At 44.3% G+C, this 26,246-nt stretch overlaps 1 protein-coding gene across 2 annotated transcripts in view; it reads left to right on the forward strand.

Moving 5' to 3' along the window:
• LOC138969519 (glycine receptor subunit alpha-2-like) overlaps positions 1-26,246 on the forward strand; it is a 57,646-nt gene that overhangs the window by 14,127 nt on the left and 17,273 nt on the right. Inside the window, exons 1-9 of one of the 2 annotated variants that reach the window (XM_070342336.1) lie at positions 1-60; positions 1,617-1,718; positions 2,040-2,110; positions 2,910-2,977; positions 14,453-14,679; positions 14,952-15,034; positions 15,380-15,511; positions 21,415-21,644; positions 23,891-24,058. The exon at positions 1-60 is cut by the window's left edge and continues 779 nt beyond it. In XM_070342336.1, coding sequence (XP_070198437.1) covers positions 1,633-1,718; positions 2,040-2,110; positions 2,910-2,977; positions 14,453-14,679; positions 14,952-15,034; positions 15,380-15,511; positions 21,415-21,644; positions 23,891-24,058 — 1,065 coding nt within the window. In that variant the 5' untranslated portion in view covers positions 1-60; positions 1,617-1,632. The remainder of the gene's footprint in view (positions 61-1,616; positions 1,719-2,039; positions 2,111-2,909; positions 2,978-14,452; positions 14,680-14,951; positions 15,035-15,379; positions 15,512-21,414; positions 21,645-23,890; positions 24,059-26,246) is intronic. The other variant, XM_070342337.1, reaches the window with a different exon arrangement.

Here is a 26,246-nt window from a genome sequence, read left to right on the forward strand (position 1 = left end):
CTATGAACCTTTTTTCTGCTAGCGCAGTGAACAAGCTCACAGCTGACGACATTAAATATTGTAAGTATGCATACCAGAAAAGGACGATGACGACGACGATGATGATGATGATGATGATGATGATGATGATGATGATGATGATGATGATGATGATGATGATGATGATGATGATGATGATGATGATGATGATGATGTGGAGGTGGAGGAAGGAAAAATTAACTATTGTTCAGTAGAAAGGTTTGCAGTGAGTTGTCGTCCTCCAAATAAAGCATGTGTCACCTGCCTTTCGTTTTTCGCCATCTTCTTTTGTTTGTTTTGTTGTTGTGGGGATGGTGTGTTCGTTACACTTGAGCTGGACGACAACTCACAAGAAATATGGAGAAGCGATGCTGCATTTATACAGCTAAAATAAAAACAAAAGACTGATCTTATTTTCCATTTTTAATTAATGTTCAATGCGCGAGCCATGCGTCGCGTATGTGCGACCAAACCGCGACAAAAGTTGGGCGCACAACGACGCACTGATCTTATTTTCCATTTTTGATTAATTTTCAATGCGCGGGCCACGCGTCGTGTATGTGTGACTCCTCCCGTAGGGGTGACGGCAAGGGGGATAGAGAAAGACTTCAACAAACCCACTGAACTGAACGTTCAGCACAGGAGTCGGTCTTTGGCGCAAGCGTACTCTACCCCTTGAGCCCTATACTCAAGCCCTTTTATCACCGGGTGGTTATTGTGGCGATACTTTGGACATTTTTATTTTTTCAGTTTACTCGCTTGGCTTATACCCGCTTCGGGGCGGGGATGTAGCTCAGTCGGTAGCACAGAATAGAAATAGAATTATGTGGTCGGTAGCGCGCTGGATTTGTATCCAGTTGGCCGCTGTCAGCGTGAGTTCGTTCCCACGTTCGGCGAGAGATTTATTTCTCAGAGTCAACTTTGTGTGCAGACTCTCCTCGGTGTCCGAACACCCCCGTGTGTACACGCAAGCACAAGACCAAGTGCGCACGAAAAAGATCCTGTAATCCATGTCAGAATTCGGTGGGTTATAGAAACACGAAAATACCCAGCATGCTTCCTCCGAAAACGGCGTATGGCTGCCTAAATGGCGGGGGAAAAAACGGTCATACACGTAAAAATTCCACTCGTGCAAAAAACACGAGTGTACGTGGGAGTTTCAGCCTACGAACGCAGAAGAAGAAGAAGAAGTTCTACAGATGGAAAGAAGCAGAGGGGGGAATAACAGACATTACCAAACAGTGCGATCTCTGGTTTTAGTGCACTGGAACACCCGGTTAAAGACCCGCAGCCCCTCCTCATCCCCCCACCCCCCTCCTACTACCCGGAATAAAGACTTCCCCTCTTTTCAAGACTTAGCTTTTTTCAGTTTTTCTGTTCATAAAACCAATAAAGTAGCCTCAGTTTTTCTGTTCATAAAACCAATAAAGTAGCCTCAGTTTTTCTGTTCATAAAACCAATAAAGTAGCCTCAGTTTGAAGACTCTCTCCCTTTTAAGATCTGATTTTCTGCGACTTTCGGAGGACATTAAAGGGTTTCCACTTCATTTTGTTATCTTAGCGCTTTTGTTGAATGGGTTGTTTGTGTGTTTGTTACAGAGACCAACTTGAGCCGATGGAGGGGTGTTGTGGAATGCTGGGGGTTCTCCTGTCTGCCTGTCTCGTGCTGATAGACGCTGTGGACTTCAGTAACATGACCAGGTAGTGCGTGTGTGTGTGTGTGTGTGTCTGTGTCTGTGTCTGTGTCTGTGTGTGTCTGTGTGTGTGTCTGTCTGTGTCTGTGCCTGTGTCTGTCTGTCTGTCTGTCTGTCTGTCTGTGTCTGTCTGTGTCTGTCTGTGTCTGTCTGTGTGTGTCTGTCTGTCTGTCTGTGTTCCAACAATATAGAAGATGACGATTTTTGTTTTTTTCCCACTTTCCAAAAAGTCGTTTTCGTCTATATTTGCTTCCATGGTCACACACAAGATGTTACGTTGTTATGTTGTTACGTTGTTATGATGTTACGATGTTATGTTCATTTACAGGCGTGAAGTATTGACCACTTTACTGGGCAGCGATAAAAATGATCCTCGCATTCCTCCGGATTACGATAAAGGTAGGATTGATGGATTTTTGTGTTTCTGTATTTTGTATAATTGATTTAAGACTGTTGTGTATGTTTTGGGCACCGGAGTGTTTTGTGGTGTTTTCCCCCTGTATGTCTCACTTCTCAGTTAACACACACGCGCTTACGTGTGAACGGGTGCATGTGTTTAATCGTTCGTGTGTGTATTTTTGAGTGTGTGGGAGTATATGTGTATACACATCTATGTGCCTTTGTGTATGTGTGTGTGTGTGTGTGTGTGTGTGTGTGTGTGTGTGTGTGTGTGTGTGTGTGTGTGTGTGTCTTTCTCTCTCTCTCTCTCTCTCTCTCTCTCTCTCTCTCTCTCTCTCTCTCTCTCTCTCCCCCTCTCTCTCTCCCCCCCTCTCTCTCTAATTTTGTATTAGAAGTAAGGACCGGTTGTAAGAAAAGGCGTAGCCTTAAACCTCTATTCTTGAAAAAATAAGTTTCCATCATCATCTCTCTCTCTCTCTCTCTCTCTCTCTCTCTCTCTCTCTCTCTCTCTCTCTCTCTCTCTCTCTCTCTCTCTCTCTCTCTCTCTCTCTCTCTATCTCACTCTCTGTCACCCTCTGTCTCTCTCTCTCTCTCTCTCTCTCTCTCTCTCTCTCTCTCTCTCTCTCTCTCTCTCTCTCTCTCTCTCTCTCTCTCTCTCATTATATGTCTCTCTTTGTGTGCCAGTGTGTTTCGTTGAGTTTATGAATAGCAAATTGCATTTAAGGCACCAGTGAAATTGAGAAATACATGCCATAGAGCCAGAGCCAGAGCCAGAGCCAGTGTCAATGTTTGCTTTCAGACGTGGCCACCAACGTGACGCTGCAGATGCACATCGTCAGCTTCCACTCCGTCAACGAGGTTTCTATGGTGAGCAAGCCGTGTGCACACCATGCGCACTTTGCTTTGTGTCCAGTTACATACACGATAACATGCACTCACACACACACACACACACACACACACACACACGCACGCACGCACACACACACACACACACACACACACGCACGCACGCACACACACACGCACGCATACACACACACATACACACACACACACACACACACACGCACGCACACACACACACACACACACACGCACCTCGCACGCACACACACACGCACACACACACACACACGCACACACACACACACGTACACACGCACGCGCGCACACACACACACACACACACACACAAAAACACACACACACACACACACACACACACACACACACACACACATAAATAGTGATAAAATGTGATAATGTATATAAACATCTAGAGCTGTTTTCAGTATTGTTGATAACATGTTCTGTTTGATTAAGGGTATTCAGCGGGTATTTCCTTGTTTTCACTACCTATTTTATTCATGTTTTTATTACTTAGTTAGTGGAAGAATTTTTCATAATGTACGTTTGATGGTGTATGCTTTTAATTAAGCGTTGTTGACTATGAATGTAGATGTAAATGCTTGTATAACTGTGTTTTAATTTTAAATGTGTCAAGCTCAAAGAGCATAATTGTAAAGTTATGATGTTGCGCTATATAAATGCTAATTTATTATTGTTATTATTATATACACACACACACAGACACACAGACACAGACACACACACACACACACACACACACACACACACACACGCAAACACGCACGCACCTACACACACCACACTGTCGCCATGTCTCTTTTTCTCTCTCTCTCTATGTCTCTGTCTCACTCGGTCATTGTCTCTGTCTCTATCTCTGTCTCACTCTCTCTCTCTCCTCTCTCACTCTCTCTCTCATCCTGTCGGGGACTCGCGAGATTTCGCCGAGCGGGCATGCAGGTTGGAGTTTTTGAGCTGCGCTTCGTTTCCACCCAAAGTTGCCAATAACCCGTCAGGATGACAGTCGTTGGTTTACCAACTGCTGCAAGTACATCTCTACAAGCCCTGCTCCACGACCACCACGTCACATCATGGAAAATCGCCGGCAATGGGGACAACTTGACGTTTGTTGTCAGACTTGCACCGGCGACCACTGATGGCGACCCAGCTACACGCTACGCTCACAGTGACACACATGACAACAAGGTTCAATGTTATCGCAGAAAACCACCAAGCCAGATGCGAAGAGATAAGAAGAGAGCTGAGGATAGGAAAGCAAAACGAGAGGATAAGGCAAGTGAAACTTTTAATGTGCCTCTTTTTGAAGCTACACCCAAAAAACAACTGAGTAATCACACCGGTGACACTGTGACGGTTCCCCTACGCTCTGTGTTCGGTGCCCTGACCCTTTGTGTTCGGTTCCCACTCGGTTCCCACACGCCAAAATTCGCGGACAAAACATCCATTTATGGTAGTATTACGCAATGTTGCTCTCTGAGAATGGTCTTGTTAGATCTGTGAGTGTTTACACTACATGCCTAGGTGCTGTTGGATTGAAGGTTTTTGATATTTTAGCCGTTATTAGGTAGAATGCCTTCCACTTTACTGCAAAACTGCATAATTCGTAGCATCGGCAAGAAATATCCTACCAAAAAATGCCTGCTTGGAACTGTCGTTGGTCCAGCAAAAAGTTCAACATGTCTGTAGCAGACAGCCCAAGTTTCAAGATTGTAGGGCCATCCAAACAGCCGTAATAATAAAAACAACAAAAGTAGTCAGTGAAATTGGCTGTGTTCGGTCCCCACACACTTTTGTGACGTAGGCGTGACGGTTCCCATAATTCATCGTGTCGGTCCCCACTTTCTGTGTCGGACCCCACTTTCGACCTAATTTCTCTGTGACGGACCCCACAACCAGCCTATTTTGTGTCGGTCCCCACACCTTCTTGGATTTATGACTTGCCGGTTACTTGTATCATTGTATTCATTGAATCTAATTGTCTCGGAGTTATTTTTCAGCAAAAACCGGCAAGGCAGCACCTTTTGTGATACCAAGTAAGTCAGATGACATCAGTATGTGTGTGTGTGTGTGTGTGTGTGTGTGTGTGTGTGTGTGTGTGTGTGTGTGTGTGTATGTGTGAGAGAGAGAGAGAGAGAGCGAGAGAGAGAGAGAGTGAGAGAGAGAGAGAGAGAGAGAGAGATTGACACCTTTCCAGATCACTCCGGTTATGCGACACTACCGCGAGCGTCACTACCGCGTGTCACACTACGGCGAGTACGACACTACCGCGTGTAACACTACCGCGTGTCACACTACCGCGAGTACGACACTACCGCGAGTATAACACTGCCGCGTGTCACACTACCGCGCGTACCACAACCGCGAGTACCATAACCGTAGAGAGAACGCATGCAAACTTACTTCTTGTGAGTTTGTGTTCTAACGGCTTTGATTGGAAGCAACCCATTCTATATGTATTCTGATAGTGTGTTCTGATCGTTTTGAGTTCTTGGTTAGCATGACAAACATTGAATTAGTGTTCAGAGAACAGACCAGGCCTTTTTGTTTTATATTTCAAGGAAACATTTCAACCTTTGCCTTCAGCCATGGAAGTCATAAAATGACACGCGGTAATGTTATACTCGCGGTAGTGTGACACGCGGTAGTGTTATACTCGCGGTAGTGTCGTACTCGCGGTAGTGTCGTACTCGCGGTAAGTTCTGTTTCCGTACCCGCGACAGCGGCAGCGACAAAAGAAAACGCGCGCAAACGCGTGACGTGTTTCCGTACTTGCGTTTTAAACATGCGGTAAAATCTGTAAACTCCCGCGTTGCCGCGCGACAACGCGAAAAAATCGCTCCAGGACCCTTTCAAAAAAATCGCGTCGCTTGCCGCTTGTCGCGCCGCTAACGCGTCGCGCGTGTGGAAACACTCCTGGTCATTTTCTATGTGCTTGATTTTCGTCGCACCGCTGGAAAAACGCTATCGCGGGTACGGAAACACAACTTTAGTGTGAGACGCGGTAGTGGTACTCGCGGTAGTGACGCTCGCGGTAGTGACCAGCACCCGATCACTCCACATAAACGCTGGTTCTGGTTGCATTGTGCCGCTGACATACAGCTAATAGGATTTTTACACCCCCGGTATAGGGGTGTGTATAGGTTTCACTCGATGTGTTTGTGTTCGCAAGTAGATCTCAAGAATGAACGGACCGAAACTTGGTGAACAGGTTCTATACATTCCCGAGACGGTCCTTACAAAAATTGGGACCAGTCAAACACACGGTTAGGGAGTTATTGGTGGATTAAAATTATACAAGGCCTGGTATAGACGGACACCCCCGTTGGACAAAGGGAAATAACCATTCTCACTGCCACCAACTGAGAAGGTTATTTCCCTTTGACGGGGGTGTAGTTCCTATCGGAGGAATTTCTTGTTTTAATCCTTTTGTGGTATTGCTGATGATGCTGAACATGTATTTTACTAGTTTACCAATATGTATCTTTGACCCTGATAGCCTACGAAAACGGAGCAATCATGGCCCAACATTGGCCCAATGCTGAATTTATTGGCGCGGTGTTGAGCCTTAGTCGGGCCGTTGTCGTAGGCTGTCAGGGTTTATGTAGCCTTGTTCCATTGTATTCTGACTGTCATAAAGTAATTAATTTTAAGAGAAAGCAGTCATGAACACAAGGAGCTGGGAAAAGTTGCCTCTTACAACAAGCATGGATAAAGACACATACTTGACACAGGCAAGTACTCTTTTTTTTTCCAATCACCACTAGAAGTCCCTGGGCAGCATTTTGCTCTGAAAACTGAATCTCACATACGACAGGTGGATCTTTTATTTTAAAAATGTGCCAAATTGCATATCTCCAAGGCCGTAAGACTAAGAGTAGATATTGGGAAGGCCAGTTCAAGAAGGTGTGGGTGGATCAACACATAATTTGCTGGTATACTGGGAACCGTCCCAGAGATAAATAATGTTATATATTATTTGTGGCATAAACTAATAAAGTTAGTCTCTCTCTCTCTCTCTCTCTCTCTCTCTCTCTCTCTCTCTCTCTCTCTCTCTCTCTCTCTCTCTCTCTCTCACACACACATACACACACATACTGATGTCATCTGACTTACTTGGTATCACAAAAGGTGCTGCCTTGCCGGTTGTTGCTGAAAAATAACTCCGAGACAATTAGATTCAATGAATACAATGATACAAGTAACCGGCAAGTCATAAATCCAAGAAGGTGTGGGGACCGACACAAAATAGGCTGGTTGTGGGGTCCGTCACAGAGAAATTAGGTTGAAAGTGGGGTCCGACACAGAAAGTGGGGACCGACACAATGAATTATGGGAACCGTCACGCCTACGTCACAAAAGTGTGTGGGGACCGAACACAGCCAATTTCACTGACTACTTTTGTTGTTTTTATTATTACGGCTGTTTGGATGGCCCTACAATCTTGAAACTTGGGCTGTCTGCTACAGACATGTTGAACTTTTTGCTGGACCAACGACAGTTCCAAGCAGGCATTTTTTGGTAGGATATTTCTTGCCGATGCTACGAATTATGCAGTTTTGCAGTAAAGTGGAAGGCATTCTACCTAATAACGGCTAAAATATCAAAAACCTTCAATCCAACAGCACCTAGGCATGTAGTGTAAACACTCACAGATCTAACAAGACCATTCTCAGAGAGCAACATTGCGTAATACTACCATAAATGGATGTTTTGTCCGCGAATTTTGGCGTGTGGGAACCGAGTGGGAACCGAACACAAAGGGTCAGGGCACCGAACACAGAGCGTAGGGGAACCGTCACAGTGTCACCGGTGTGGTAATTGCCATACAAAAGAAGATCACACACCTGACACAGACCTCGACACGGTGACCGCTGGAAAGTCACGTGCAAACAGTAGTGACTCGACTGTGTTGGCAAGTGGCGACCCATTTTCTGTTTATTCAACGACATTGCACGCAGAAGAGCACGGCCTTGAAACAGCTGAACACATGGCAACAGAAAGCGTGCCTGGGGAAAACTGTATTGACCCAGAAAAAGACGATCCTTTTGACACAGTTAAAGAGTATACTGGGGCAATCATGGACAGGCCATTGCAGCGTCGTCTCCGGGACAGGCGCAGGAACAACACACATCACAGGATTGTGACTAATGACAGCACAACAGAACCGCTGTACATTTTCGAGACGGACGATCTTGTGCTTGTGTCCAACCCACAGATTGAATACAGCGATGAAGTAACATTCTGGTTCATCAAGCAGGGTTCCAAGAACATGATTCCAGAGGAACTAGGCTACATGCAGCGGCTCGCCTCGTGGAGACCAGTGGACAGATGGAACATACCACAACACCATCTGCGGAATGTTCAAGCAAGACAGAAGATCCTAATTGACTTGATCCGGTTCTACCTTGGTTAACGAACGTTTCGCGATCGAACATGAAATCGTGTGTATTGTGAAAAACAATGGGCATTGAACGGACACTTATAGCCTCGTTCAGAGCGCGACACGTCTGACATGTTGTAATGTCAGTTTGAACGGACACTCTTATTATGCAACTTTGTGTAAATGCACTATCGGCTTCGGTTTCGATATTTGAGTGTTCGAATACCCTTCCCCAAATCCAGCCCAACTTGCAATGGGCATATTGCCTGAGCAAATAAACCATTCTGATTCTGATTCTGATTCTCTCTCTCTCTCTCTCTCTCTCTCTCTCTCTCTCTCTCTCTCTCTCTCTCTCTCTCTCTCTCTCTCTCTAAGCCTAAAACCTTTCTCCTTATGTAATAAAGTTATAAAGTTCTGAGTTCTCTCTCTCTCTCTCTCTCACCCTGTCTCTCTCTTATTCTCTGTCTCTCTCTCTCTCTCCTCTCTGTCTCTGTCTCTGTCTCCCCCTCCCTCCCTCTCTCTTTCTCTCTCACCCTGTCTCTCTCTGTCTCTCTGTCTCTCCCATTCTCTCTCTCTCACCCTCTCTCTCTCTCTCTCTCTCTCACACACACACCCTGTCTCTCTCTCTCGCTGTCTCTGTCTCTCTCTCTCTCTCTCTCTGTGTTTCTGTCTCTGTCTCTCTCTATCTCTCTCTCTCACCATGTCTCTCTCTTTCTCTCTGTCTCTCTCATTCTCTCTGTCTCTCTCATTCTCTCTGTCTCTGTCTCTCTCATTCTCTCTGTCTCTGTCTCTCTCATTCTCTCTGTCTCTCTCTCTCTCTCACCCTGTCTCTCTCTTTCTCTCTGTCTCTCTCATTCTCTCTGTCTCTCTCTCTCTCACCCTGTCTCTCTCTTTCTCTCTGTCTCTCTCATTCTCTCTGTCTCTCTCTCTCTCTCTCACCCTGTCTCTCTCTTTCTCTCTGTCTCTCTCATTCTCTCTGTCTCTCTCATTCTCTCTGTCTCTCTCTCTCTCTCTCTCTCTCACCCTGTCTCTCTCTTTCTCTCCGTCTCTCTCATTCTCTCTGTCTCTCTCTCTCTCTCTCACCCTGTCTCTCTCTTTCTCTCTGTCTCTCTCATTCTCTCTGTCTCTCTCTTTCTCTCTGTCTCTCTCTCTCTCTCACCCTGTCTCTCTCTTTCTCTCTGTCTCTCTCATTCTCTCTGTCTCTCTCTCTCTCTCTCTCACCCTGTCTCTCTCTTTCTCTCTGTCTCTCTCATTCTCTCTGTCTCTCTCTCTCTCTCACCCTGTCTCTCTCTTTCTCTCTGTCTCTCTCATTCTCTTTGTCTCTCTCATTCTCTCTGTCTCTCTCATTCTCTTTGTCTCTCTCATTCTCTCTGTCTCTCTCATTCTCTCTGTCTCTCTCATTCTCTCTGTCTCTCTCATTCTCTCCGTCTCTCTCATTCTCTTTGTCTCTCTCATTCTCTCTGTCTCTCTCATTCTCTTTGTCTCTCTCATTCTCTCTGTCTCTCTCATTCTCTTTGTCTCTCTCATTCTCTCTGTCTCTCTCATTCTCTTTGTCTCTCTCATTCTCTCTGTCTCTCTCATTCTCTTTGTCTCTCTCATTCTCTTTGTCTCTCTCATTCTCTCTGTCTCTCTCATTCTCTCTGTCTCTCTCATTCTCTTTGTCTCTCTCATTCTCTCTGTCTCTCTCATTCTCTTTGTCTCTCTCATTCTCTTTGTCTCTCTCATTCTCTCTGTCTCTCTCATTCTCTCTGTCTCTCTCATTCTCTCTGTCTCTCTCATTCTCTTTGTCTCTCTCATTCTCTTTGTCTCTCTCATTCTCTCTGTCTCTCTCATTCTCTTTGTCTCTCTCATTCTCTTTGTCTCTCTCATTCTCTTTGTCTCTCTCATTCTCTCTGTCTCTCTCATTCTCTTTGTCTCTCTCATTCTCTCTGTCTCTCTCATTCTCTCTGTCTCTGTCTTGTGGTTTAGTTGTTAGTATGTGTCCAAGGGGAGGGACTTGGTGACCCCGGGCGCTATTCAGTTGCCAGGACAGATCTGTGAAGCTGAACGCGAATCATTATACATGCATTTTTGACCAGCAAATTGTCGTTTGCTTGGAGAGTCAAAGAAACAACGGCAAAGCGATAGTGTTTTAGCCATCAGTTGTTGGGAACGATCAATCAATTATGCATATCCTCAGCGTTTTGTGGCTGGAGTCCGTCAAATGTCAGTTTTGTGTTGGCAAGGCAGATAGGAGCTATGTCCCCGGGGGATGAGCGCTGCGTCATTCAGTATTCGGTAGAACATCAGGGGCGTAACATGGGGCACACCGAACACAAGTTGCGCAGAACTGACCACACACTGCAGGCATGGTGATCTTGAACCATTATCCTGTGTCTTCGTAGCATCGTATCCGATATCACTTTAATTTAAAGAGAAGAATGTCTTTTTTGACATTTCTTGACAGAATGAGCTAAATTTGATGACGTTTGTTGCTGGTCGAAGGAAAAGCATGCTTGATATTACGACTTGAAAACCTGTAGATGTTACCGGCAAAAAGTCAGGTTAACCTTGGCCCCCCCCCCCCCTCCATCCTCACCTTTCACAGTATCAGGCTAAGCTGATGAAGAATACACGCTCGTACATACCGGACCCCAACCAGTAGAAATACTAACGTCACGGTGCAATGAGAAATGTCAGAATAAGCGGCTCAAATTACCTCTGCGAAAGGCGATTCATTAGGTGTTCCTTTCATGAATATTCATAAGAGTATACAATTATATTTGATTCCCAACAGCCCTGGGGAAAGGTTTTCCCATACGCTGCACGCGCACTTTGGTCTGAGAGTGGTACATGTATGTGATCTGTTGGCCTTTTTACTGCTGTTCGGGAAATTGGATCATAAAACGCCAAATGATAGATGGGTTGCACTTATCGCAAAGATGTACTTTACTGGCTTTCTCGCGGGTTCACATAATACATGTATCATGACTATTCCAAAAGATTACATTGGTCTCTTTTTCGCGCGGATGTTGGCGGATTCTTTAATTATTACTAAATTAGGGTTTCCTGCGGGTGTGGGTTATGTTGGACTAGGTACATGACTGTAATAACTTAAATAGGTTGGGTTTGGTTATGTTAGACAAGGTAGAGGGCCCCAAAGGGGGGGTATCATCACGATCACGGGAAGGGAAATTTTAGCTTTCACGATCACAGTTACCTTGATTTTTGTTTTCACGATCACGAACACCAGTGGCAAATCACGGTCACGGTAAAAGTTGCAGGTACAGAAAGCACGTGTCAAAGTAAACACAACCACACAGTAATTCGCTCCTCTGGATCTATTGTTTATTCAACACGAAAGTCACAACTGTTGCACTTTTTAAAAAAAAAATTTGAATTCTCTTTCATACACATATAGAAATGAATACATATCATGATTTGTAATCAGTAACAAGAATGTTGTTTTCATTGTTTTTTTCTCTCACTCTCTCTCTCTCTCTCATACAGACACTCACAGGAATATAAACTCCAGGGGCGGAGCAGTTAAGCCAGAGGGGGGGGGGGGGGGGTTACAACCTGGGGTCCAGGGCAAGGCCCCGTTGGGGGGTCTGGGGGGCTTATCCCCCCAGAAGCTGAAGAGATTTAGCTATTTTATGAACAATTTATGGCTTATCCTTGATTTCAAACATGATCAACTGGTGTCAGCAGCCACTCATTATTTCTTTTAAAGTTAGTATTATTTTATTATTATTTTTTGGGGACAGCCGGGGGGTCCAGAACCCCTAACCCCCCCCCCCCTAATCCGCCCCTGCACACATACACATTCAACTTCCACACCCTCACTAACACACATGAATATATATATACTTGCACAATTTCACATTTCCAGAGCTAAATCTTTTAAACCCATTTTCTCAAAAACTATTGGGTGGATTGAAATTAAAGTACATGTATGTGTGATGGTAGAGTCTATAATCCTGACTAAAGGTCAGTCTAGGAATCATGAAGGTGGGTGAAGGAATATACACGCATACACATTCAACTCCCACACCCTCACTCACACACATGAATATAATTTATACTTGCACAATTTCACATTTCCAGAGCTAAATCTTTTAAACCCATTTTCTCAAAAACTATTGGGTGGATTGAAATTAAAGTACATGTATGTGTGATGGTAGAGTCTATAATAACAAAATCCCCAACGAACATAATTAACTTTGGTCGACTTTGACATGCGGATCAAGTGACCCAAACTGGCACGTCTCCCCGCCATAGTTCCTGAATTTAACCCATTGTTGAAAAGTTTACAGGCGCTAAAATAAATCCAAGCTTAATGCAAAGAAGCGACAATTAGAATCTATGCCAAGCGTGTCCACGTTGCTGGGATGAAAAACACATTTCTAGTTTCGGTTTTGGCTACACGCAGACTCGATCAGACCACAGGCGGAAGGTATCGTCCACTGGACTACTACTAGCACAGATAGTCTTTCTGTGATAGTAGTAGTCCAGTGGACGATACCTTCCGCCTGTGATCAGACTCGAGCCAGTCGAGGTCACACTGAGCGAGTGACAGCCGGACGTGGCAATGTCGACAATGTCAATGATCTCAATCAAACTCAAAGATCTTGAACAAATTTCAAGATCTTTGCCTACATTCAGAACAGTCATAGAGCAACAAAGACAGGGCCGGACTAGGGGGGAGGGGTTACAGGGGTTGCGCAACCCCCCCCCCCCCTGGCTTAAGCATGTACCTCCCAAACGCTTTTTTGGGGGGGGGGGAGGAGGGGGGGGGGGGGGTGGGGGTTGCATCTGGATCATCATGAAATCCGAGGAGAAATCGCACCTCTCACCCCCTTTCGAAAGACATTTTTCTTCAACGATTTTTGTGATGAAAAGTATGAGTCCTTACAATCTCAATTCTTCTTCATTGCCTATACAGCTTGCTGTCGAATTTACCTTTTTCGTTCAAGGAGAGGCTTCCTTTCCCTCTAGAAACATCCAAAAACGTTCAGCTTCAAGGGGGCGAAGCCCCCTTGCAACCCCCACCAAGGGGCTTTGCCCCCTGGACCCTCATCGCCTTCTGATTGGATGTCTTTTTTTGTGATTGATTCTCTGTCAAAATCATATTTCTGAATGTGTTGTTGCTTCCCTTCAATCGGGATTAGCTCCTTGACGAATAGAGGATCATACTCATAGAGTGATACAGCTGTGAAAAATGTACGTTGAAAATAAAATGCTTTGCAATGATGCCCATCACGATCACGAAAACAAATGACAATCACGATCACGAGACTAGATTTTGTTGTCATCACGGATCACGGGCAAAGTCCCATCACGATCACAGAAATGGAAAATTCGGCAATCACGGTCACAGAAAGGTCAAAAAACACCAATCACGATCACGATTTTAAACCCTTTGGGGCCCTCAAGGTAATAACTCAGTTAGGTTGAGTCCATCACGTTTCTTTTCGTCACTTTATGACGCGTCTCGTCACGTGACAACATGCTGTGCTAAGCTGTGTTTGCTGTTACGATATGCTATTATGATAACCAGACTATTTCTTTTATTTTTTCGTGTTGTTCTTTCTTCCTTTCTTTATTAAATTCTTTCGTTCTTGAATTTGTGCTTTCTTTCTTTTTTTTCGCCTTCTTTTCTGTCTTTCCTCTTTCCTTATGACCTCTTTCATTCTTTCCCTCTATCTATCTATCTATCTATCTATCTATATATATATATATCTCTCTATCTCTCTCTCTCTCTCTCTATCTATCTATCTATCTATCTATCTATCTTTCTTTCCTTCTTCCAGTCTTGTTTGTTTGTTTCTTTGGTTTGTTTATTCATTTATTGGCTTAACCTAGACGCAGATGGTGACGTTAATTGTTGCATTGTCGTTCCTACGCTCCTTTGTGTGACAACTATGTTCGTCATTCAACATCACGTGATCGGTGGCATTGTCGCGAGAATCACAGCTGACATAATGTTAAAATGGAGCAGACAGTTGTTTTAGCTGACATTTGAACGTAAACTAGCACCTGAATCGTTTCCAACAGGGTGTACACAGTATGTCATTGACGTTTTCTGCCAGGATTTTACCATGACGTTCTACCTACGGCGGAAGTGGGTTGACAAGCGTCTCTCCTTCCCGACATTCCGTGCATCGGCCGTCCTTGAACTTGACAATCGCCTGATCGATCAGCTGTGGGTGCCCGACATCTTCTTCCGCAACGAGAAGACGGCGGTGGTGCACAACGTGACGGTGCCCAACAGACTGATCCACATCCACAGGAACGGCACCGTCATGTTCAGCTCTAGGTACACACCACACTACACCCCACCCCACCACACCACACACCACACCACCACATACCACACCACACCACACCAACACAACACAACACAACACAACACAACACAACACAACACAACACAACAGACTGATCAACATCTACAGGAACGGCACGGTCAATGTTCAGCTCTAGGTATTGCATTACATTGTATTTGATTTATATTGTAGTGTAGTGTATAATATATTGTTTTATTATATTGTAGTGTGGTGTACATGGTATTGTTTTATTATATTGCAGAATGTCCATGACCCTCAGCTGTCCGATGGACTTTCTCCTCTTCCCGCTGGACATCCAGGCCTGTCCGGTCATCATACAGAGCTGTGAGATACTTCTACTGGTTTCCGTGTAGCCATATCATGTAGTGACATCTTGAAGGCATATTTTGCAGTGAAACGCTTGTACTCATATCGTATACTCATGTTTTGTAGCCTACTTATATCTTGTAGTCATATCTTGTATCCATATCTTGTATCCTGTGAGGTATTATTTTGTATTGTTATTACATGTATTTCTTTTGTTCACAATCTGTTGAGTTGCTTCTCTTTGTTTGGCTGGTTGGTTATTTCGTTGTGTGCGTGTGTGTGTGTGTGTGTGTGTGTGTGTGTGTGTGTGTGTGTGTGTGTGTGTGTGTGGTGTGTGTGTGTGTGTGTGTGTGTGTGTTGCAGACGCCTACTCGACCAGCAACGTGGTGTTCCGCTGGACAGAGGGCAAGAGTATCTCCAAGTCGGAGGACTGGGAAATGGCGCACTTCATGGACCAGGGCATTGAGACCAGTGGATGCACTGACGACTTTGATTGTGAGATCTCATCTCTTATTCTCTTCAAACACATCCCGTTCCCGTTGATTATGGCTCGACTGGCTCATTGGGGTCGAATAACTGCGTTCCTGTTACATGTAATTATGTGGTCGAATAGAAAAATGCAACTGGTTTTTATTTTTTTATTTTTTTAAAATGTTTTATTTGTTTGCGCAAGATTTAGAACAAGAACACATACTTTATTAACTGTCTTTAAAAACATGCCTGCCTACTGGAGCGAGAGAGAGAGAGAGAGAGAGAGAGAGAGAGAGAGAGAGAGAGAGAGAGAGAGACAGAGAGAGAGAGAGAGAGAGAGAGAGAGAGAGAGAGAGAGTCTGATCTACTTTCTTTTCTTATCTTTTCTTTTCCCTACTGACATTGTTATTCACGTTTACGTGAGCCGTTATTCCCCAGAGCTGAGCTGCAATTTCTGTCTATAATCCAATTACGGATTTAAACCCCTCGGGTTGCGGAATTGTTATCTAGAGAATACAGAACGCGTTGCAGCAGAAAATAGAACGACAAGCAATTCCAGTATATAATACAGTTTTAGAGAGTTGATTTGAGGCTCCTCAGATACGATTGTTTTGTCTGTTATTCTTCACAGGAGGGCAGCTTGCAGTCGCGACAAAACTCACACGCAGATAGAACATTGGTAATCTGTGCATATTTTGGAGAAAAGTCTTGGGTCTCTCAGAAACTGTTTCTGTTTTATTATGCCACGATCGTTTCTCTTTCAATTTGTTCTGCAACAGAATTCAATAGACAGCTCTTGTGATAAAGACTGGAGACATTATGTGTATGTTGTGGGGGGGGGGGGGGGCTTGGCTTTAAATCATTTTCTCCTTAGCTTGGTTTCCTTTTAGAGTTTTCCCCTGTCGCTTGGCCCAGTTTTAGTTACACACACACACACACACACATACACACACACACACACACAACATTCACACACACATGCGCACGTACGCACGCACGATTTCCCACACGCACGCACACGCACACACACGCACACATACACACAAACACGCCTTCAAATTCCCTCCCAGATCCCCCCTCTCCTACTCCCTACTCCATCCCCACCCCGTGCAAAAAGAGAGAAAAAATATGGCTTGTATTTAATGGTCCCTCAAATTAGACAGACAAATCACATAATTAGCCGCTTTCACCACATAAATAGATGCTTCCAGCAACAGAAATTTTAATTACCAACAGAAAAGCTGAATCTGCAACAATAAAAATAAACCAGCAACTGAATGGATGATTCACCAACAATTAATACACTTCAGCAACAAAAAATACGCTCAGCAATTGATTAGCCACTTTGAGCAACAAATTAGACGTTTTCAACAACAAAATAGCTACAAAGAATGGATGAATGGTCAATGTTGATTTTCTTGAGTAGTTTTCACTAACTGCGTACAATGTATGGCCGTTTATCACACAATTGCACTGGGTGAGTTATGATCAATGTTGACACAAGGTAAATTATGGTCAATGTTGACATATGCATTCTACAAACGTGTCCTGATGATGATTCGTTCCTCCAAGCCGCAGCTCTGTTCCTTAGGAAGTGGAAGGCATCAGAGGAAGAAGGAGTGGCTTCCTTCATCGAATATTGTGAGAGCTCATGGCTCGATTAGAACATCACCTGGTACGAGGGATATGCCATTGATCACCCCTCAACCAACAATGCCCTGGAATCCACCAACATGCAAATCAAGAGGCAGAATACCATTCGTGAAAGATTGGAGTTGTCCAGATTCCTCGCTGTTGTTGAGCAAGACATTGTGAAGAACTGGTCTGCCGAGAGAGCCCCAGCCAGGTAGAGATTGAGATGAGCCCAAAATCCCTGTGCAGGATGTCCCCAAGCGTGATCTCAAATTGTGGAGGGAGGCTTATCAGTGGGCCTCATCGCCTAGGGAGTCGCTGAAGGCAGGCAACTTGATCTACGTTGCATCCTCAACCTTAGACAAGGAGTTAGCTACAGCCATCAGGGATGTTGAAGAAAAGAACCAATCTGCCTCACGGGCAGATTTCGATGACTTTGCTGCCTGTAGAATGCCATCTGGAAGGTCACAATTGACCCAGACTCTGACCAGTTTAGGTGCAACTGCCCAGGATTTCTCAAGGGCAACTTTTGCAAGCTCTCTTCGGGATGTGAAATCAGACTCAAAGTATATAAAGCTCTATCCCAAGCGAAGATGATACCCATCGGCCAAAAGCGGAAACGCGGGCGCCCAAAGTTGGCAAAAGCAGCGCTTGTCCGTCAGTGACTTTCCAGGTTTAATTTGATGAACTTTTAAACCTTTAATCTTAGTACTGTACATGCACTATGTGTGGCCTATGTGTGAGTGAACAAGAATAATATGTACAAGTTAAGCTATTTCGATTACATTTGTCACTATCAGAATGATCTTTCTAAAGCTCTGTGTACAATTTCTGTCTTTCTCTATCGTGTTATGTTCTAAAAATGACAAGGCTAATTCAACAACAAAATAGAAAATCTAACAAACAGAATGTATCAGTTTAGTAGATTATTTTTAGTTAATGTTGTAGGAAGTATCCGTTTCATTGCTAGTATCATCCGATTTGTTGGTGAGTAGTTTGTTGCTAGTTTCATCTCTTTACGTGCTTGAATCATCTTATCTGTGGCTGAAATCATCTTTTTTCGTGCTCAAAGAATCCTTTTTCGTGGTGGAAAATCTGTTGATGAGGTAAGCCTCTCTGTTGCCAGATTCATCTATTCTGTTGGTAAATTAATTTTAAGCGAAAAAATATCTCCTATTGTATTATCGTTAAAAACGCAGGAAAAGGCAGATTCTTTGAAAAGGTGACAGTTTCCCGACAATGATAGTGAAATACGTAATCATGTGGAAAATATATTACTCTGCTACCCTGCTGCCTCAGTTACTCTATTTGTCGTGTGGTATCCATCCTTTTGTCGTGTGGTATCCATCCTTTTGTCGTGTGGTATCCATCCTTTTGTCGTGTGGTATCCATCCTTTTGTCGTGTGGTATCCATCCTTTTGTCGTGTGGTATCCATCCTTTTGTTGTGTGGTATCCATCTTTTGTCGTGTGGTATCCATCCTTTTGTCGTGTGGTATCCATCTTTTGTTGTGTGGTATCCATCTTTTGTCGTGTGGTATCCATCCTTTTGTCGTGTGGTATCCATCCTTTTGTTGTGTGGTATCCATCTTTTGTCGTGTGGTATCCATCCTTTTGTCGTGTGGTATCCATCTTTTGTTGTGTGGTATCCATCCTTTTGTCGTGTGGTATCCATCCTTTTGTCGTGTGGTATCCATCCTTTTATCGTGTGGTATCCATCCTTTTGTCGTGTGGTATCCATCCTTTTGTCGTGTCGTATCCATCCTTTTGTCGTGTATTATCCATCCTTTTGTCGTGTCGTATCCATCCTTTTGTTGTGTGGTATCCATCCTTTTGTCGTGTGGTATCCATCCTTTTGTCGTGTGGTATCCATCTTTTGTCGTGTGGTATCCATCCTTTTGTCGTGTGGTATCCATCCTTTTGTCGTGTGGTATCCATCCTTTTGTCGTGTGGTATCCATCCTTTTATCGTGTGGTATCCATCCTTTTGTCGTGTGGTATCCATCCTTTTGTTGTGTGGTATCCATCCTTTTGTCGTGTGGTATCCATCTTTTTGTCGTGTGGTATCCATCCTTTTGTTGTGTGGTATCCATCCTTTTGTTGTGTGGTATCCATCCTTTTGTTGTGTGGTATCCATCCTTTTGTTGTGTGGTATCCATCTTTTTGTCGTGTGGTATCCATCCTTTTGTCGTGTGGTATCCATCCTTTTGTCGTGTGGTATCCATCCTTTTGTCGTGTGGTATCCATCTTTTTGTCGTGTGGTATCCATCTTTTTGTCGTGTGGTATCCATCTTTTTGTCGTGTGGTATCCATCCTTTTGTCGTGTGGTATCCATCTTTTGTTGTGTGGTATCCATCCTTTTGTTGTGTGGTATCCATCTTTTGTTGTGTGGTATCCATCCTTTTGTCGTGTGGTATCCATCTTTTATCGTGTGGTATCCATCTTTTTGTCGTGTGGTATCCATCTTTTTGTCTCAACCACACCCCTCCCTCTTTCTATCTTTCGGTCTCCAGGGGAGTAAAGTGTTTTTCAGGTCGGAGTGTGATCGTAAAAAATGGGAAGAGAAATCCCACGGAGGCTCACTTGAAAGGGGCGACAACTCAGTGGAAACATTCCAGACGAGATGTAATGTCAGCTATTGTCCTAATTCTTCTACCCCTAGCTCGTCTTTGTGGGTTTATTTTGCGAACTTATATTGATTTGTTTCCAGCGTTTGGTGCCGAACGTAGTACATAATCTTGCATTATTGTTGAGCAGTCGCGAGGGTGTTATTGCTGTCACTGATGAATTTAGCAGGGACTGAGAATCACCGACTAGCCATTTTCACAGTTATGTGGCGCTGTTATGGTAAGTTTCCTGACATAGTACCCGCTGATGGGACCAAACAAAAAGTCTAATCTCCTTAAAAAGATTTTTTTTTTATTTAAAAAAAATAATAAAAAAGTTTCCTGAGCACTAGAGAAAGGCTTCTTTGATTAACGAGACATAAACGGATTTATTGTAACACTCTGAAAGAATGTTATGTTAACAAAATCAGATACTAACTTCCCGCAGCACTGAAATATCATGTTCACTCTCGGCTTTATTCCAGCACACCATGACACGCTGTGAAACCCGTCCTTCAGTGCACGGTGTTAGCAAGACCGCGACGGTCAGCGCACACACCTCTTCAAGGCCTACGTGACAGAGTGGACGGTCCTCAGTGTAGCACAACCCTTGGACACCGCACAAAACATGGAGGGCAATCACAGCTAGGTGTCCACTCTCGTCCCTACTCTCGCCCAGTGTCACGTGTAGCTTGCCTCAGTGTGTCTATGGAAAAGCGAGGAAAACCACTTCCAGAACCCACACAAATCCGACAATCACAGCTAGGTGTCCACTCTCGTCCCTACTCTCGCCCTGTGTCACGTGTAGCTTGCCTCAGTGTGTCTATGGAAAAGCGAGGAAAACCACTTCCAGAACCCACACAAATCCGACAATCACAGCTAGGTGTCCACTCTCGTCCCAACTCTCGCCCAGTGTCACGTGTAGCTTGCCTCAGTGTGTCTATGGAAAAGCGAGGAAAACCACTTCCAGAACCCACCCAAACCCGACAATCACAGCTAGGTGTCCACTCTCGTCCCTACTCTCGCCCAGTGTCACGTGTAGCTTGCCTCAGTGTGTCTATGGAAAAGCGAGGAAAACCACTTCCAGAACCCACACAAATCCGACAATCACAGCTAGGTGTCCACTCTCGTCCCTACTCTCGCCCAGTGTCACGTGTAGCTTGCCACAGTGTGTCTATGGATAAGCGAGGAAAACCACTTCCAGAACCCACACAAATCCGACAATCACAGCTAGGTGTCCACTCTCGTCCCTACTCTCGCCCAGTGTCACGTGTAGCTTGCCACAGTGTGTCTATGGAAAAGCGAGAAAAACCACTTCCAGAACCCACACAAATCCGACAATCACAGCTAGGTGTCCACTCTCGTCCCTACTCTCGCCCAGTGTCACGTGTAGCTTGCCTCAGTGTGTCAATGGAAAAGCGAGGAAAACCACTTCCAGAACCCACACAAACCCGACAGATGTATGTCCGGAATTGGTCTATTGAGCTGAGGTACGGTAGGACTATTCGAGACCAGTTCCAACAGTCGCACACCTCCCTGGTCAAGGGAATGAACTGAGGCCAGGTCCAACTCTAGTCTTTCACTAGGTCTCAAAACCTTTGGAGATTGTAACGTCATCATCCCCCCATGCATGCAGCCGTACTCCTTATTCAGATAATTTTTTTAAGCTATAACTGATTTTTCCGCCCACAGCCCACTTTGCCTGCGTGAAGGCGACGTTCCGCTTGCAGCGCCACCTAGGCTACTTCTTGGTGCACGTGTACCTGCCCACGGTGCTGGTCGTCATCCTGTCGTGGGTGTCGTTCTGGATTGACGGCGGCGCGGTGCCGGCCCGCATCACCATTGGCGTCATGTCCATCCTCACCATGGCAACACAGAGCTCCACCGTGCAGTCCGTCCTGCCCAGGGTGTCCTATGTCAAGGTGTGTGTGTGTGTGTGTGTGTGTGTGTGTGTGTGTGTGTGTGTGTGTGTGTGTGTGTGTGTACCCCCGTTTCCACAGGTTTGGTTGCCTAAATCACCATAAGGCAACCATCCACACGTGGATGGCAACCTAAACTCTGGATGACAACCTAATTGTGTGGATGGTCGCTTCATTTAACACCGTTAAATTGACTTTTTTGACGGAAAGAATGTCATAACAATGTTCAAAATGACATTCTTTCCGTCCTCTATAGGCGACGAAATAAGTCAAATTTTGTGCATTTTTTAGTGCAAAATTCTTCGATGCCGGAGCGAGTACTGCACCCAGTGCTGTTGTGGTGCAAGTGCACTAGAAAGGCACTACACCCAGTGCCGCCTCTTAGGTAACCATCCACACTTTAGGTACGTGTGTGTGTGTGTGTGTGTGTGTGTGTGTGTGTGTGTGTGTTTGCGTGTGTGTGTGTTTGTGTGTGTGTGTGTGTGTGTGTGTGTGTGTGTGTGTGTGTGTGTGTGACAGAGCTCCACCGTGCAGTCCGTCCTGCCCAGGGTCTCTCTATGTCAAGGTGTGTGTGTGTGTTTCTTGGAGTATAATATTATGTTCATGGCATGGTTTTCCAGATGAAAAGACCAAAAGTTGTAAGCAAGCACGTGCGGCGATCCACTGGAATACGTTGGTACATGCAACATAAGACCCCTTTGATAAGAGTACTCTCCCAGTAAAGGGCACTATTTGATGCCTCTTGGTGTAGCCACTGTTCTGACCTGAACCTCGAGAACATGTGGAGGCTTTAGGCTGGTACATAGGGAGTCCTCTCACTCCAGGTACCACTGTCATGTATTCAAGTTGCTCTGTGTAACCCACTTGTCAAAGGGCAAATGACCCGATGTAGCGCCGCGTGAGGTTCGCCGTCCCACTGAGGGGATTACATGTTCATTCTTCTTTGACATAACACGGACTTCAATGACACTAAAGAAAGTTGCAAAATTACCAGATTTGTATCAAACATGCTAAAATCATCATGTTTCTGGAAAACTATGACAGCACATGAGTCTGAGAGAAATAAAAACATGAGAATGTCTGCATTAAACAAGGTTTTATTCAATTAAACATGATACATAATAAAACGAGAAACATTAGAGACACGAACTCAAGCGAACGCTTATATCACGTGTCCTACTCTTCTCTCAGTATGTGACGTCAGTTCCACGGGGTTCATTCGGTACTGTGCGAAATAGTACATTTGTAGTTTACACAAAAAGTGTCCCACAGGCTATATATATACTGCGTTGTACACAACAATTGTCCCCCAGGCTATAGATGGTATTGCGTGCAACAGTTCCCCCACAGGCTACAGATAGTTTTGTATGCAACAATTGTCCAACAGGTTTTAGATGGTAGCACAAGCGAATAATAAATAGAGAATACTACATGGCTTGCTGTGTCGTACCAGATTTACACTAGTTGGTTTTTAAAATATTAAACAGCTCGCTTTCGCTCTCAGTTCAATATTTTTAAAAAACATCGTGTAAATCTGGTACGACACAGCAAGCCATGTAGTATTCTGTTTATCCTACATACTGTACTTACGTGTATTTTACTCAAAACGTCCCTCAGTCGAGAAGACGCTTCTTTTGGAACCTCGATCTCTTCCATAGCCTCGTGCAATCTCCCACGTCAATGCAAAGAAACGTCACTCTGGAAAGTGTAGCGTGACGTGCTAGTTCTAACAAATTATCAGGGGAATTCACGTGCGCACATTTTTGTCCATAATGACGTTTGTCTCGGTGACTTTGGCATCATAAGCAGTGGAAAAACAGGCCCATGTAGCTTGACATGACCTCATTAACATGTTATACACACGGGTGGTTTGAACGATATTGTTATGTAATGAGTGGTCTCTTTCACGTATGTAGGATAACTACAAGTTAGTATCCCCTTTCATAGGCTCTGTCGACGCCCGTTTTTAACCGCGTGCTTCCCTTTATATAATAAACCACCATAGGGCGTCGTCGTCCCGAAATAAATCCTTTGTATGTCATCAAAAATATTGAATTTTGGGCAGGGAAATCCTTTTGAGAAATGACGTCAGAGTCTTTCGGCGATTAGTCAATGCATTTCGGAGCCGGACTACAACATAATGTCGGTCAAATTGGTTGTATCAACGCGCGTCGACTGGATGTAATGGTGGTTCCAACTTCTAGTTTAATCCACTTCTGATGGTAGTTTATGTAACACTTGTCCCCCAGGCTATCGACGTGTGGATGGCGACCTGCATGAGCTTCGTGTTCGCGGCGCTGCTGGAGTTTGCCTACGTCAACGTGCTCAGCAGACGGAAGAACCTCTTCCTCGCCCTGGAGAAGGGCTTCCGGCGGCGCGCGCAGGCCGCCCAGGTCACGGATTTGCAGGCCAAGGACGTACGTATGTTGTCTTCACCGTCATGCTACCACATCCCAAACAGAGCAACTGTCAACGCTCAAAAGTCGAAAGTGTTTGCACCGTTTCATTATAGATAAAAAAAATTTAAAAAAAGAAGAAACATTCACTAACACTTAAACCTGTGACATGTTCATTTTGCTGCCTGCCATCTGAGTAGAAGCAACATCCAGAGATAAGGGGTCACTACTATTCTGCCGTGTATTGGCAGAAGGCAGTAAGTCCAAATTTGGTAAAAATGAGATTTTTATATCATAATGCAGAGGGGAAAAAGGCGCATCTTGTGTCAAGATTTCTAAGATGTGCGATCAATATTTATGGACTTTTTGAAGAAGTAAGTCCACTAAAAAAATTTTTATCGAAGGATAAAAATCGGCAAATGGAAGCAAGTCCAGGGACTTTTGGTTTTCAGGTTTGCCTTGCAAGCCTCAAAACGAGTTTGCATGGTTTAGCGCTCTATGTCCATTAGCCAATCGCGTTCACCCTTTTGTAATCCTGACAGCGATTAACCAATCAGAACTAAGCTTATTGTATCATTATTTCCCTGGCCTTAGTCTAGTGTGTATCTCTGTATCTGGTGTGTATCTCTGTATCTGGTGTGTATCTCTGTATCTGGTGTGTATCTCTGTATCTGGTGTGTATCTAGTTCGTCCACTTTAAATGCCGATAGGAAGTTAAATTATGTCTTTAAATTTAATTGGACGTTCCCTAAATGAGCTTCCTTGCTTTTTGATTCGTAAAAACAATATCTTACTGTTCAAGCAGAGATACATTAAATGACTGTCCGACCCAACTAATCATATCAAGCTGCTTCTCAAATCGTGAAGGAAAGACTGACAGATGTATGTGTGTGTGTCAGAGTAACACAGACTGATATATGTGTGTGCCAGAGTAATACAGACTGATATGTGTGTGTGTGTGTGTGTGTGTGTGTGTGTGTGTGTGTGTGTGTGTGTGTGTGTGTGTGTGTGTGTGTACCCCCGTTTCCACAGGTTTGGTTGCCTAAATCACCATAAGGCAACCATCCACACGTGGATGGCAACCTAAACTCTGGATGGCAACCTAATTGTGTGGATGGTCGCTTCATTTAACACCGTTAAATTGACTTTTTTGACGGAAAGAATGTCATAACAATGTTCAAAATGATATTCTTTCCGTCCTCTATAGGCGACGAAATAGGTCAAATTTTGTGCATTTTTTAGTGCAAAATTCTTCGATGCCGGAGCGAGTACTGCACCCAGTGCTGTTGTAGTGCAAGTGCACTAGAAAGGCACTACACCCAGTGCCGCCTCTTAGGTAACCATCCACACTTTAGGTGCGTGTGTGTGTGTGTGTGTCAGAGTAACACAGACTGATATATGTATGTGTGTGTGTGTGTCAGAGTAACACAGACTGATATATGTGTGTCAGAGTAACACAGACTGATATATGTGTGTGTGTGTCAGAGTTACACAGACGTGTGTGTGTCAGAGTAACACAGATTGATATGTGTGTGTGTGTGTGTCATAGTAACACAGACTGATATATGTATGTGTGTGTGTGTGAGAGTAACACAGAGTGATATATATGTGTGTGTGTGCCAGAGTAATACGTAGAGGTTACATGCCGAGTCTCAGTGATTATTAAAAATAATGGTCGAAGTTAGCGGATCATGAAAAATGCGAGCTTCAGCGAGCTTTTTCATGACCGCGAACTGAGACCATTATTTTTAATAATCACTGAGACGAGGTGTGTAACCTCTTTATTCCTCCTTTCTTCAGTTATTCCAAAAAACCAGGAGTTTTTGTGCGAAAGTTTGATCGAATCCGAATCACTCAACCAGTCAACCTGCGCAGGCGATCGATTAATGCGCGGTTGTATAGTTCCGTGCAAATCATTCCATTCTGTTAACACTTCTTTTCAGTTTCCCTGTTTTGGACTAAAATCCAGTACACAGATATGCTGTTATTCTGCTGTGGCGGTAAAGGCAGATATTGTGTGTTCTGTTTATGTTTTAGTATCGCTTAGTAAATGTTCTTTCGTCAAATGGGACTAGCAGACGAACTTTTGCACCCGTGTTCCAACGTTAATTACTGTATGAAGTTCAGATTTCTGGGGAAAATAGTGTATGAAACCGCTTTATGTTGTTTAAATTGATGAGATGTGTGCATTTGGTTGCGTGTGATCTGT

The sequence above is a fragment of the Littorina saxatilis genome, linkage group LG6 (genome assembly GCF_037325665.1).
Source record: "Littorina saxatilis isolate snail1 linkage group LG6, US_GU_Lsax_2.0, whole genome shotgun sequence".
NCBI classification, from domain to species: Eukaryota; Metazoa; Mollusca; class Gastropoda; order Littorinimorpha; family Littorinidae; genus Littorina; species Littorina saxatilis.